The sequence below is a fragment of the Chelonus insularis genome, unplaced genomic scaffold (assembly GCF_013357705.1).
Source record: "Chelonus insularis isolate UGA/USDA-ARS -01 unplaced genomic scaffold, ASM1335770v1 contig_25_pilon, whole genome shotgun sequence".
In the NCBI taxonomy this organism is placed as follows: Eukaryota; Metazoa; Arthropoda; class Insecta; order Hymenoptera; family Braconidae; genus Chelonus; species Chelonus insularis.
Genome location: NW_023276451.1, coordinates 1,464,130 through 1,480,015, shown reverse-complemented (window position 1 = coordinate 1,480,015; position 15,886 = coordinate 1,464,130). Strand labels below are relative to the sequence as shown.

The window sequence follows — 15,886 nt, the reverse complement described above, 5'->3', positions numbered from 1 at the left end:
GTAGAAAAATATTTATAAAAACCACTTTGAACTTTCCAGTTTTCTCAGATCCAGCTTTGTCAGCAAACTTTTTTCCAAACACTCAGTGTCACATTTAATACTGACAAAGCCAAAGTCAAGTCAACTTTGGAAATCTATAAATTAAAATTGTTTTTTCTTCTTAAAAGATTTATTTCTTTTTTATTCTTCTTCTCTTGAATAATATCAAGCATCTTATCTGATTGTTTAAAGTATCAATTATTTCTATTTCCACCTTTAAAAAGTATTTAACATCTTTTATAATATTATTGTTGGAAAATACTGGTAAGATAATAGAATGAAAAACCAGGAAATTATTTAGAGTATATACTCAATGAAAATTTCAATTTGGTAACATTTTCATAGCGGTGTACCATAAAAATATAAACTGAAAAGAAATATCGAATTTGTTGTTATATTTATATTGGCTCTCCATACTTTACATTTACTACAACTTTTAATATTTATTGAACCTTATATCTTCCTTTTTCCAATTTTTCTAGTATACTTTACATGTTATTTTTATTAGATTATTTAATAAAAAAATAGTATAATAAATAATAATGAAACATAACAACATAATTAATTATTCATGATAAAATTAAATAAAAAATCTTCCTACTACAACTGGAATATTTCAGTTCAATTTTATGCAATGCTTTCAGGGTTTTAACGATAAATGTATTATAGGTACAAAATATAAAATAAAGATGGTTAATAACAGCCATTTTATCAATATTTTTTATTTTCTTGTAATAAAATAAATTTAATATTTTATTATAAACGTCATTCTTTTAATTTTTCTATTTTGCAATTTTTCAAGTGACAAAGTTTTATTTAAGCAAACGAATCGAATTATTTTATTCTCATTCAACCAAAAGATAATGTGAGAATATCGTTCTGTATTTTATTTTATTAAATAATACGATTTCAATCAGAAAATGGAAGTTTGATTCACTTGCCTGAACTTTGATAACTTTCTTTTTTCATACATAAATTATTTCCGTATTTTTTTGCGACCATTCGTAACCACTTTCCATTTGTTTCTGTCAAGTGCTTAAAAGAAACTTCAGAATACTTCATGACAACGTCTTTCGTCTCTCTGATGTGCTGTCTATTCCTTTTTTTTTTGATAAAAAGTTCGTCTTTCATGGTTTGTACACGTTACCTACACAGAAACTTTTTAACTGTTTTCTACTGACGATGAATAAATAAGTAGTTTTACTGGCAACACATCACGTGTCGGTTGATCACTTAAACTTTTCAAATTCTGCTTGATCAGTTAAACTTTTAAATTTTATCTTTACTGCATGATGTACTCTTGCTTCGATTCTTGTAAAAATATGTTCTTCGTAATTACGAACATTAGCTAATTATAAAATATTTATGGCTTCATTTTTCTTTGAAGTTTTATTTTTTTTTTTACATTAAGAGAATTTTGAATTGAACATTTACTAATACTGATCCACAGAGAAAAAGTACTGAATAAAATTAAGCTTTATTTTCAAACCTTTTTTACGAAGTTGTAATACGTTTAATTTTCTTTCTCTCAGTTGAACCAATTTTTTTTTTGTCTGAATAATAAAGAGCGTGGTAGGAATGGCGTAGTTCTTGAGTGGTAATATCCTAAAACCTGCGTATCAGCAGCACGATCCCTGTCGCTTACGAGAATCCTCAGAAAAATAATGGCCACTTTCATCAAATACGAAAGGATCTTTGTATTTCTTAGTACTACGTTTATTCATCTCGATTCTATTGTTTGAAACAAGAAGCACTGTGATAAATATTTTGTCTTATCATGACGCTTTCATGTCTTTGAAAAATATCTCAGAATGCAAGTCATTCAAGAAGTGGATAAATAATATCAAATTTACTTCAAAAATTCTATTGTTTCACTGAGTAAAACATTCTCTTTAGAATTTTGATTTTTATTGCATTTTTCAACACAAATAAATTACCTAGAAGAATATTTTATCCTTCACTTGTATTCTTCTGCTGTTAGTTGTTATTTGTTTCACAACATGTGATCGTTTAAATTGCACTAGCTCGATTTAAAAGATTAAAACACAGTATGTATGGTATTTACATATCGTTTGTTAGATGCTGTATTCATCTAATTCATTTTTTAATCTCACTTATAGTCAAAGATTTGCGATTGAATTCGATAAACGTTTATATGAGAATAATTTTAGTAGTGGAGAATTTTCTGGCATCTTCAATCGATAGAAAAGCTTCATAGATCTTGATGGGATGAGAGCACATAACTGTGAAATCCTTTCCAAGTTATTGGATTTTCTATGTAGTGACGTATCATATATTGAAAGTGATCTTTCCAAGTGTCTTCTACAAGAGAATATATTCAATTTAAGATATTTTCATTGCGACTAGTGCAATTATATGTGAGGGATAAAAAGTTATCTTGAGATTCGAATGGACCGTTTAAATATTTATACATCTTCTAGTGACGTACAAATGAGAATCATTTCTTTAGCTGTAATGTCAAACGTTAATTTAAAATTTAATTTAATATTGACATTTAACGTTAATTGAATTTCGATTATTTGTTTTTTTTTTTTAAGTTTTATGTTGTATTTTTATTCCTGAAAATTCATTAAAAGTAATTTAAAAATTTTTTCCAATGAAGTGAAATAAAAATTTTCATCTAACTAAAAACGTTTATTCAGTTTGCAAAAGAATTAATAGCAAGTTCAGTCAATTACTGTTTTATTGATAAGTTTGGTAATCAAGTTATCCTTCACTTGTTATTTTTATTTTAACATCACAAATTTGTTTTTCATCCAACTTTTCATGTAAAATTGACTACTAAAATTGAAGCTTTTTCCTCCAATTTTTTTATACTCACAGTTGCCATTTTTTTTTTCTCCAATTATTTTGGTTGTTTTTACTTTGTTCTCGTTTAGTTAATAAAGTTTTAAATTTAATAATTAAATTAATCTAAATTTAAAACCTGCTTTTCATGAAAAATTGTCAAATTAATCGATAATGTATTTAAAAATTTCATTTCAATCAAGTTATTCCAACTGACACGTTTTGTAACTTTCATGAAATAGTTTAATCAGTCATTTCAGCAGACAGTAAACTATAGAATTATTAAATTTAAGTGGAAAGTGAAATATTACTGTTAAATAATAAAATCAGATTCGGCAAAGTAACATGACATTTATAATATGACCATGATGGTGTGTCTGATGCAGGTAGGAGTAATTTAACAGCTTCAAGCTGGTTATTCTGACACCAATATAGGAAAATATATATAGATATATATGCGGAATGTGTTAAAACATCATTTTCTGACATTATATACTTGGAGGAATATAATTTAATCCTACTCATTATCTAGCTGTAGACAGTAGGGGAGACCATAACATCAAATTTGAAATTTTGACTGTCGTGTATTGTGTCAGAGATGAGCTTTTGGGCTTTCCTCGTGTTAAATCTCGCGCATTCAAATTATATTCCAATACACATATACAAAACATATAAATACGCGTGGAGCTGCAACTTGATCATTCATTACGTGAAATTTACTGCGTTGCAGATGGAAGGATTATCGACCTGGTTCCTGTTAATTGACAACAATTAACATAAACTCCCATGTTCATATAACCATCTCTTGCTTAATTCCAGATTGACTCTACCATATGATCATTCTCTATTCATTCACCAACTACAGCTACAAAGTCTATTTACTTTTTAAGAATTTTTTTTTTTCGTTTCAATAATATTTTTTTGGCTCTCACTTTTAATAATTAAATTAAAATCTATTGATAAGCAATCATTAAGTTGTTGTTAAATAAATAGGTTATGGAGCAAATAACTATTTTTATTCGCGGATTATATTGAATTATTTGATAGCTATTTTTAGTTATGAAAATATCACCTGGATTGACTCAGTCAATAATTTATTATTTTTAAACAATTCGTTATCATTATCTCTCTTGAGTATTGACAAAATTAAACTTGTCAATACAAAATCAAATTTTATAAACATATTTAGTTGGAGTAACAATTTATATTGAAGGAATCAATTATACAATTAATATTTAACGGACGTTATCATTTGATCAGTGATAACTTTCTGCCATCAGATATTACATGTTAGGTAAAATAATAGTCGTTTGATTTTCGTCAAATCAATAAATATTGAATATGTGAAATAGACTTTTTGAAAAAACTCTTTCATTGAATTTATATGTGAGCAAAATTCAATGATTTCCTTTTAATGTATTTTTTTTTTTTTTTTGGAAAAAAAATGTTGCAAAAAATCTCACAACGAATAGTTTCATTAAAAAGCATACAAAAGAAGCTGTTAGTATAAGCTTTACGGTCACAGATAATTTATCATTCTTTGAGGTATCTTGCAGGAAATCCATGTAATACCATCGTAATGTCTTTGAAGATGTTATCATCGTTTTTTTCCTTCCATTTTATTCCTTTTTGTCACTCTTTAAACACAGTAACTCATGCGTGGAAAAATGAGAGGGTTGAATGATACCAGTGAAAAAGATTGAGGACAGATAGAGGAATCATCATGATGCAGTAAATCTAACTAAAATGTTTCAGTAATTTTACTTACTACAGAGATAGGAAAGAAAAAGTCATATTATATTTATTTTTGATTCTAAAATAAACGTTGACATCTTTTCATTTTGTTTTCGAGTACATCAAATTTATTGACATTTTATTGAAATGATTTGAACAATAATAAAGCTTGAAAAGATAAAATATAAAATCAAATATGTCGTTAAAGGAAAGTAGATGGTATATAATTTAGTAAAGTATTTTTAAGTTGCAGATGATGGGTAAAAGCACTAGAAACAAATTAAATTAATCCTTTACCAAGCATCTCCAGTTCATCTTTTTCATTTCGTTTCTTCCTTCTGTCTCTCATCTTATCCAGTAAATTGAATTTTCTGATGGTGAATACTTTTGTGCCACGGTATATCCATTTGCGTTTACGAACGAAGAAATTAACGAGAAAGCACTTGATGTCACAGAGTTCAAAGTCCAAAATACTGAAGAGAAATGCAAGCGTTAATGTTGCATTTAAGACGACATTTTCATTCACTAGTTCATATTAAAATTTAATCAAATTAAATCTTAATTTGGATAATATTTTTTCTTATACTCTCAATATCATTTCTTTATTTTAATTTAATTAATAAAGCTATCGGAAGCACATCATCATTATTTATTGAATTATGTACAAAAGGTTGGATAATTTCCTCTCCAACAAGGTCAACTTATCTACGACGTGGTTGACTAATCGATTCCAAGGCACCAACGAGGGTTTGGTAATTTTATGGTTCGTCGGAGCAGAGTAAAGATTACCTTCTTGACAGATTTTTCATAGCTTTTTATTTAGGCCAATTTCCGGGTCGGCATCATCCATGAGTAAGTGCGTAAATGCGGAAACAATTGATCAAATACGACATTTATTAGACGAAGGGCGATAAAATATATCGGTAACCGACGAGGAACGTTTTGAATACCAAATATCGGTTATTTGAACCTTGTTTTGTATGTCAAAAGTCATTTTCTATGCAGTTCACGTCACGACAAGAAATTTTACAATAAAGACTTGACGTATTATCAGACAATAAGCCTCCTTACATATTTATTATATTCATACATTTTGAAAAAAAAGCTTATTGAAATACTTTCTGTGCTAAAATGAACAAAAATCTATTTTTGATTTTCAAATAATGGTCTATTGTTTCCATTCATCTATTTAATATGATATATTATGATTATTATATTTTGGCCTAGAATTAGATTGATGATTAATATAATAATTTACTAACCATACAATATATTGAAATCTGTGGATAGTCATTTGTTCTCCATTAACTTTATTAATAGTTCAAACATTAGAATGCATGAAAAATTTCATTTACTTCGTACGAAATTTCATTCTACATAATATCAATAAATTTTAAGATGACAGTTGTAATATGGAGTATTATCTTTTGAAAATGAACTTGATATTAATTTTATTTTATTCAGTTTTTATTACTCAAAATGAGTGAATATATTTACAATTGTAATACAGTATTTGTATAAAATGAAACAATGAATTCGAAATTATTATAATTATATAAATGTAGGTACTTTCCATTATTTTTTATGATAATAAATAAAGGAAATTGCTCTCTCATGGCAGTTAAAATAACGACTAACGTGTCTGAAAGGTATATGTAATAATTTCTTTGGAGTTTTATGAAAAGTCTCGGTGGCAAGCCGACGCTTTATATTTTCCAAGTACGTATAGTAATATGGTGTGTTGGTAGTAAGGCAGTTTTAGTTATTTTACGTTGAATTTACTGCGTGTTTATTCCTGAATTGTCTTACTGACTGAGTCTATCTACGTTTTTATATGAATATTGATGGTTCTTATAGCAGTTTTCTTACACCATAGAACTTTCTGTGATTAAAAAATGCATCGGTGTTATCTTTTTATAACCACCAGAAGACTCTTTCATAGGGTTGAGACTAGACTGTAAAGCCGCTTCTCTAGAATTCATGGCGACCTTCGAGTTCATTTTCTAGACAGCTAGACAAGATGTGAAAAGGGCTTGATATATAAAGACGACGGAGACGAATATTTAACGCGTAATATAGTCAGAGCATCTTTTACAAAAGATACGAGACTGTTGAAATAATTATTCTTCGTCTAAAAATATTCTTGAAATTTTTTAACCCGAGAAAAATTTTTTATATTCATGAAATTCTAGTTAAAAAGTAAATATGTCATAACAGTGATATAATAAGTATACTTGAATCATTTATTTATTTTTATATTGTTCTATTAATTTATTTGTTGAGTTAGGTGGCATTTTTTTGGCTTCTCTATTCACCAGTTAGAAAAAAAAAGCTTCTCTATAGTTACGTGGAGAAAAAGTAACATTGCAAATTATTTTTCATTTTTATAAAAGTTCCTTGTTGCATTTTCCCAGAGGAATTTTTTCTTCGTTGAGCTTTTGCATGAGCGTGAGAGAGGAAGAAATCTTTCTGGGCACACGGAGATTATTTGGCATGATTAATGTCGGGTTGCATTGGTAGGTACTTGGCGAAAGGAAAAGAGAGAAAAGAAGAAACAAGCTATGAGGACATAGGGAAATATGTATCACTCTTGACCTAGCATTACAAAGCTAGATCTTTTTAGTTTTTGTTTTTGTATCAAACTTTTTATAAGTCTCATTTTAATATGATATTTCTCCTCGGTAGTTTAATCTTTATTATTATCTATTCCAAGTGTAAATTTTTAAGGAAAAAATATTTATAAATAATTTTATTGGATATATTTTTTTGTTACTCCAGTAACTCGAATGGGTACATATATATATATATATATATATTCAAGTTTAAATGATAGAAAAATAAATATTTGAACACTATGAAGGTTATTAAAGTTTTTCTTCTCACTTAGAATGTATCTTTCAAGAAAACCCTGCCATAAATAAATCTTCAGTTATACTGAAAGTCATCAATTTTTTGCTTTCAGATCTGCGGTTGGTGTACAGATAAGCGGGGGAGATTGTCGATGGTCGAGGGAATCAATTTACTTGGAATGAGCCCTGTTGCAACATTAGAGGGAGAAAAAGATGAACTGGATTCGTACGAGACGAGACTGACATAGGAGGAGGGTGTAGTTCTCAGATCTATCAGTGTCGAAAATAATACGAAGAAAACGATATTGTAGACGGCGAGTACAAAAAGAGGATATGAAATAAAAGAAAAGTACGTTAAAAAAAGGAACTGAATGAGGAAAGAGAATAAGATCTAGAAGATAAAAAATGCCTGAATGGAATTAATTTTGTTTTTATTCAATGAATCACAATGCGTTTCAACGTGAGATGGTGGTTGTCAATTGCCCTTCTCGCGGAAACAATGACAACAATGGTGACATCATGTCCTTCGATCTGTTCTTGCAAGTGGAAAGGTGGCAAAGAATGGGTGGAGTGTGCGAATCGAGGTCTGACCCGTTTGCCCCAGGGAGCACGTGAAGAGACGCAGGTGTTGGATCTGACAGGCAATCATCTCGTAAAACTGCCATCAGACTGCTTCCATTCTCTGGGTCTGACCAATTTGCAGAAACTCTATTTAGGAAAATCAAACATCAGTGAAATAGCTTCAAGTGCTTTTGTAGGGCTAAGTGGTCTAGTTGATCTTGATCTCAATGGAAACCAAATTCAAGAGGTACCTTCAGATACATTCACATCGTATACAGGACTTATGAGATTAATATTAAATAAAAATCCGATACATAGAATAAAGAAAGATGCTTTTAAGCCATTGTCACAATTAACAACATTAGAAATTAGTGAGTGTCAAGTTGAGAGCATCGATCAGCATGCCTTTAATGGTCTTCAGTCGCTTGAGTGGTTAAGATTGGATGGTAATCAGCTTACCTATGTGCCTGAAATGACTCTGCCTTTGGGTGGTAATCTACATGGTCTTACACTTCACAATAACCCCTGGCTCTGTGATTGTCGACTACGTGCTATGCAGGCGTGGTTAAAAGAATCAGCGCCTGCAGCACCTCAAGAGTCAGAACCCGTGTGTCAAGCACCATCACGGTTACAAGACAAGCAGATTAAACAGGTCAGAGTTGATGATCTTGCCTGTCTGCCTGAGGTAAAAGTTGATGAACAACTGGAGATCGATGAAAACGCAAATACTACACTCAAGTGTGATGTCTATGCAGTGCCCATGGCAACTGTTAATTGGTGGATCAACGGTGAAAAGTGTGAATCACAAAATGAGAATGATTCATTCACCGCCTCATCGATATCTTATGTCAGGTAAGCTCTTTTATTTGAGTGTTGTACGTGAAGTGGAATTTAATACGTTTGGATGAATTTCACATAACACGTTGAAATCATTATTCTTGTTGCCGTTCAAATATCTCAAAACAAAAGCCGAAGAAAAAAAATTATCACCACTTGCGGTGCGCGAACGAATGAAAGCTCAATAAAGATGAAAAATTATCTCACCAAGAAATCTTGGATGATAAATTTATTTCCGTTTCAATACAAATCATCTTTTCTTCTTAAGTAATCACATTGACTTGCGAGAAGAGTTTTATTATTATTGATAAGTCAATTAATTCTACTTAAAATATTAAGTTTCATTTTCTTTCCGACTTTAAAACTAATATAGTTGAAATTATACCGATGACTTAATTTAAATTCTGTCAGCATTGGTCCGATAAAATATCGTTCAATCCTTCGGGTCTTCAAGTTTCTATTCATTATGACTGACATTAGAGTCTATTCGATCTTCTCTTGAGAATTGCAAGTCCCAATGGAAAATTGAATCGGTAAGTTTGTAAAATGTTCTTTGTCTTTTACCACTTTAAAGTCGAGAAATAGAACGAGAGAAACATTAGGCACTTTTTTCGACGTGATTTTTTTCTGAAGTAGCTTCAAGAATAAGATGTTCCGTTAGCTCAGCGCACACCACAGTCTTTAGTCATGACCGCTTCAGTGCAACCATTAAATGCTTCGTCCGGGTAGAATAAAAAGCTTTTCGTTCTTATATTTCCTTCATTTCTTATCACAAAGAAGCGTCTAACTGAGTTTTGCTGCTGGCTATTTCAACTCTTTTTTTTTTAAATTCTTTTCTTCTGCAAGGATAAGAAATCAGTAACTTAGCCTAGCTATTTTCACAATTAAATAACTTTTTGATATTATTTTTTACTAATTAGCTAAAATGTTAACTTTTTTCCAATTACACCCTTACTTTTTTTCACAATCTAAATTTACTCGTAATTTATTCTTGTTAATAAATATAAAAATAATTGAAACGATAAAGAAAATTGGAAAGTTAACAAATAAAAACAGTTTCATATTTCATTGGATCGAAATTAAATATTTTGTTTTTTTTTTAATTATTTAAACTCTTAAAACATTGATTGAGGTTGATGAAGGCTCCAAAAAGAGCGATGAGAATCGAGAGTCAATAAAAATCAAAGTGATGTGAAACTTTTGACAATAGAATTTAATCGTTTGACTAGAATAAAACAAAATTGAAAGTGGCTTTTTTAACACCAACTATCTGCTTTAAAACAATAAAAAAAAACTGTTGGAATTGATGGTTTGTTGCAGATACTTTTGTAAACAACGTGGTCAACACAACGTGACAAGCATCCTTTATATCTACGGAGCTGATAAAAGTAACGAGGGTACATTCACCTGTATCGCCGAGAATACCGCAGGTTCCACAGAGGCGAACCTATCCCTTAGAGTGCGGTTACTTGAGAGAAGTACAGTAGAACCAGCTTTCGATAACCCAGGTACAGGTTATGTTGCAGCGGTTGCAGCGGGTGCATTGGTGGGTACTTTGCTAGCCCTCAGTTGTGTGATTGGTAGCGTCATATTCTGTACAAAACGCCGTCGAGACCAGAAGAGAAACTCCAAGACCTTAGCATCTCAAAGTAAAGTTGTGTCACCAGTAGTTAAGGACACTGAGACCCTTTCGGGAAAGACTGACTCTGGAAATTTGAATTTCGATCATCAGCAGCAGGTGATGTGTACACGACGTGAGGTAGTAAGGACGTCTTCTTTAGATCGTCGAGAGACTGTTGATGCTTACAGAAACCCTGTTTCCAAATACCTAACCGAACCTGACTTGATTAACGAGGTTTATCCAACAACAAATCCTCCAGAGACTACTGCAGAAAGTTATAATTTATACCAACATCAACTGACTGAATCACGTCAAGTTTTGGACTATGGAGAAACTAGATATTCGTTACAACCAACGATAGATTCACGAGCTGGTCTTTCGCAGCTGAGTTATCTCGATCAAGACGGCTATCCGCTCAATTTTGGCTTGCCCAAGATCCCGTACAATGCTAACTGCACACTGCCTAGATTGAGGCAAAGACCTACTGAAGGCTCAGCAGCTACGCCTGTGGCACGTTTTACTCGCGAAGCTGAATTCCTGGCGCGGTCTAGTGTGTATGAATCTACACTGCTGTCAAGACCAGACACTCGGTACACTGTAGATGGATATCCATATCCAATATCTCACCAACCCATCACATCTCCTGTGAGACAGCCGTTGCAAATTCCACCAGTTATCTCGCCGCTTTCTCCAGGGATTGCATTGCCACCAGAGGTTCCATTCATTCCATCACCCCCAGCAGCATACAGAGGCGAATCAACGCCATTGTCTCCACGATCACTGATGAGTAAAACAGCTCGAGAAGCTGCTGCAGCTGTGGCTGCTCGAGCAGAGGGTGCACGTCCGCCGGATCATCCGGAGAGTCCTGACGAGGGTTATGTTGGGGATGCTTTGGATGTCTGAGGAGCAATGCCTGGGCAGCGTGATGAAGAAAGTCAGTCGTGAGGCAATTGAAAATAAATTTTAATGCTAGGGATTCCAGTAAGCTCACGTGTCACGAAGAATTATTGAAAGAAGAAAAAAAAAACATTTACCGGATTTCAATGAAGGAAATGCTACTAAAGGAAATCACTTGGATGTCAGTTGCTCAACCACCACATCAACGAGGATGCCACGTGTGGCTAGTTCTACTGTTGAATGTCAGTTCTCGTAATGTCGTGTGGTTGAATGAGGGAATGTTGAGGAAGAGAATGTGTGCAAATAAGTAGAACAGGCACGTCATCGATCCGACGTTACGGTAGTCATGTGTATTCCCGCAGCGTCGTTTACGAGCAACCAAAATGCCAAGACTTTCCGTTAAGGGTAGCAAGCAAGAGAGCTCGATAGGCTTGGCAGAACTCTCAAGAACGTCGACGTGACTCTTCACCATTTACTGTCCTTTTGCCATTCTGTATAGTCATTTCTCTCTCCTATCTGTGACGCCTTGCCTCTTGACTTTTTATTCTCTTGGCACAATGCTTGATTGGATTTCTAAGAACGATAGACTATTCGTCAACGCATGCTATCGAGTTCACGAGTGCTCAATAAAGTATTAGTGTTTTTTTCATGAATCGTGTCATCACCAAAGGATCCATTTTTTAGGACTAATGGACCATTCATCATTTTTAAACTTTCCAAAGAAAAATGAGTGTATAAATTTCATAAATAAAATGACAAAGAAAATATAATTAGTGTTAAAAATATGCTCAAATTAAAATTTTCAGATAACAATTTATTAAAGTTTATGAGTGTCAGTTTAATTTAATGCTTGGTAAATTTATCCAAGCAATATCTTGGAAGTTGTACAAGTGACAGAATAATATATTTATCACTTGACAATTTCTTCGTGTTTTAAAAGAAAAATGAAGTTGAATATTTGGGAAAACTTTGATAATAACTATTGTGTCAGACTATAGAGCGAATGTGAATAAGAATTAACCGTGAGTTTGTATGAGTAATAAGTTTTTTATTTCTATGAGCATTATATGTGAAAATGAGGTTAATTTAGTTTGCATAAATTGTGTAGAAATGGCTAAGCTACTAAATAAATGGATAATGAATATGAACAAATCTGTACGAATAAATGAATAGCATTAAATCATGATCCTTGAAATAATGAGTCGTACATGGATTTTATGAAATAGTGAATTAAATGTATGGAAAAAATTTATAAGCATGAATGAATAATGAACATGTGAATAAAAACTGTAAAATACTAAGGAATGCAATCTGATAACCAGATAGTTCATAGGGAATATGTAATATTGTTAGTAGAATTTATCTAGTCAATAAGTTTCGTAAAGTTCTACAGGGTATAAGGGCGTTCATGCGATTATGAAGTCAATGTGATTCGAAGAAGGTTCATTAATTGAGATAATGAGAGAAAAAATACCCTTTCAACCTTAAACTCTCTTCCAACATAAAAATATTATTTTTTACCGATCATCAAGTATGTTACTTTATTATTTTCATTAAAAAAATAAAGATGATCAAGTAACGACTTTGCTGAGTAATTTCTTCTTCGCAATCATTTTTTTTTGTACATGTATATTTGCTTCTACGACAATATTCAATGAACTGTTTATAATAATATTTTTTCCATCATTGACGATGTTCAATTTATGAATAATTACCTACAATGAATATTGTAATTGTCAAAATTTCTGTAGTAAATAACTTTTTTTTACGATAGATACTTACACATTTAATATCGAATGTATCGCATTTGAAGACTGAAAGCCGGATGTTTTACGAGATTCTGGGCATTCGTCCTCGGAAGACGATAAATTTCGTATAAAACTTTGCGCTCAGTTGAGCATAACCACTTATTTCAAATGCAAACTCCAGTCAATTTTTCTTTTGGAGTCTGAATTCATCTGTATTGATCGTTTTTCCTTTTCTCTACTATTTTCTGACTTATCTCAAAAACTTTGTCCCCTTTATTCTACTTCTTTTGTTTTTTTTTTTTTTATTCATTTTATTTTATTCCTATATGTTTGCCCTTTGTTTCGTTGATTTCGAAAAATATTTTTTAAATCTAACAAAGAAATAAGACTGAGTGAAAGTTTATTCATAATCTAACCGTAATATGAAATTTTTTACTTGATAATATTGATCAACATACAAAAATTAATTACAATGGTTTTATTCAACAACAATAAGTAATTAATTAATAACTTAAAGAATTTATTTATTAAACAACTGATAAACATTTAATGATATTCAAAAAATTTTCCTGGAAAGTTAGTCAAGTATTGTTTCAATTTATGAAATAGCATCGTAAAAAGTATTTATAGGTTCTTATGAAAATGTCGCAAAGTACGGAAAATATCGGTCTTACTTGGCGTGTATAGCAGGAAGTGAGTAAGTAACTTTGTAGATCAACAATAGCAACTTTCAAAAGACTCACACACTTTTATAGAACACGAGGAGCGTTAGGTTTGTGCTTTGAGTACGATTGAAAAACTTTTTCTTAAGTAAAGAGAGTCTTATACCTTAGAATCCCTCACTACAGGACATTACTTTTTACTTGACGAATTACCGTTTATTTTTTTCCGGTTTTATTGCCAAACTTTCGATCAAAAGTCTTTCATTGATCAATTTCTTTCATTGTTTCTATTGAAATAACAGCAAATTACGTTACAGACTTCATTATCCTTAAGTTGTGAAAAAAGCTGAGTAATTTCTTCAACAATGAATTTATCGATAAACTGACAGTTTCAATATCATAAAATATATATACTGAAGAAAGTTTTATTGGATAAAAACTTTGGAAAGAAAAAAATGATTACATTAAAAAGTTTCAGCTGATTGTTATAGAAATTTAATTAAAATATTTATTATACGAAATTTTCTTTTATTTTTCATAATAAAAATATCATTTAAATTATAAAAAAAAATAATAATAATTATTATAAAACAAGATAAAGAAAAACGTTAATACTTTGTTTGTAAAAATCTATCTCATGTTGTACATAAATAAAAGAGTGGAAATTAAATTAATCAGTATGTAATTTAAATTTTTTATTTATCGTAAATAATCACAAGAGTTCTTCATCATGAATGATTAAAACCTCAGGACTGTTCCGAAACTCTGTGGTTGTGTTTCAAATTTTTTGTAATAAAGTTTTGATGAAAAACAACAAAAACAAAAAAAAAAAAAAACAAGTTTACGGAAATGACAAGAGAAAAAGCATAGTTCAGTTGTGGTTACCTTGGTCCCTCGAAAATTTTCACTGACAAAATTTTCTCCATTTAGATCGATGAGATACTTCCATTTACTCCACCTGCCTTGGTCGTATGGACTCCCTTTTTTTGTGTGAAAAGTATTTAGTTACTAGCGATCATAAAAAAGAAGCTAAATTTCACAACTAAAGAGTTTTAAGGTTAAAAAAGACACGAGAAATAGAGTGAGAATAGGATATAAAAAAAGAATATAAAAATATACAGAGGAAATAACTAAAGTTGATGCATTTGTTTCTATCTTAAATTAATCATCTATATAATTGTGGAGAGTTTGAAAGTAAAAATGAATGACTAATTCTACAGCAATATTCAATATTGTATACGATTAACAATGAATTTTGTCATTTTTAATCAAATGTTATCACTTACGAAAAAATTTAATTAAAATCAAGTGGATAAAAGTAAAAATTAAAATTTTCTGTTAATACAAACTCTTTTGAACTGAAACAGATGGAATTTAAGTGAAAATAAAAAAGAATAACATGAGAGAGATGCAAAAAAGAAACGAATAAAATACTGAAGAAAAACAAATAATGTTTAGATGAAACGAGATAAATCTTGTTTTATCATAAAAAAATTTAATATATTGTAATAATATCAGAATTAGTTATAATGATTAATTTATAAAGAAAGAATGATAATATAATCATAAGTATATACAAGTATATTCTTTTTTAAGAATGTAGATACGAAAGAGGAAATAATATTATATTGTATCACATAAATAAATAAAGAAATTGTTAGAAGATAAACATTTTATTTACTATCATACAATTATTTAGTTGTATCTTGTTTTTTTCTATCAATTACATAAATTTAGACTATTTTAGCTAACAAAACAGACATCGCTCTTGACATTAAATTCGCCTGTGAAATGATATCTCCACTTAATCGTTTCTACAATAAGGATTCCTGAGCTTCTTGCAATTGGTACTGGGATCACTGTCTGTTTTCTGATTGGATTGTCGGTGAAAACGAAAATCTCTGGATTTTCTTCATTCGTTACCATAAAGGAACGACGAATTGTTGGATTCAAAAGGATATAACGAAAAAAAGGTGTGTCTGTCTTATATTTAATCTACTTTTTTTTTCTTTCTAAACTAATAGCAATTAGAAAAATTAATTAATTTAATTGTTAATATAAATTTGAATTTTATTTTTCAAAAATATGGTAATAGACAAGATAATAAATAAAATGTCCATCTACAACTTT

The 15,886-nt window shown here is 30.6% G+C and overlaps 1 protein-coding gene across 1 annotated transcript in view; it reads left to right on the top strand.

Moving 5' to 3' along the window:
* LOC118064886 (leucine-rich repeat-containing protein 24-like) overlaps nucleotides 1-13,366 on the top strand; it is a 52,555-nt gene extending 39,189 nt beyond the window's left edge. The window contains exons 3-4 of the mRNA XM_035079804.1: nucleotides 7,544-8,843; nucleotides 10,149-13,366. Coding sequence (XP_034935695.1) covers nucleotides 7,879-8,843; nucleotides 10,149-11,352 — 2,169 coding nt within the window. The 5' untranslated portion in view covers nucleotides 7,544-7,878 and the 3' untranslated portion in view covers nucleotides 11,353-13,366. The remainder of the gene's footprint in view (nucleotides 1-7,543; nucleotides 8,844-10,148) is intronic.
* The last annotated feature ends 2,520 nt before the right edge of the window (nucleotides 13,367-15,886 follow it).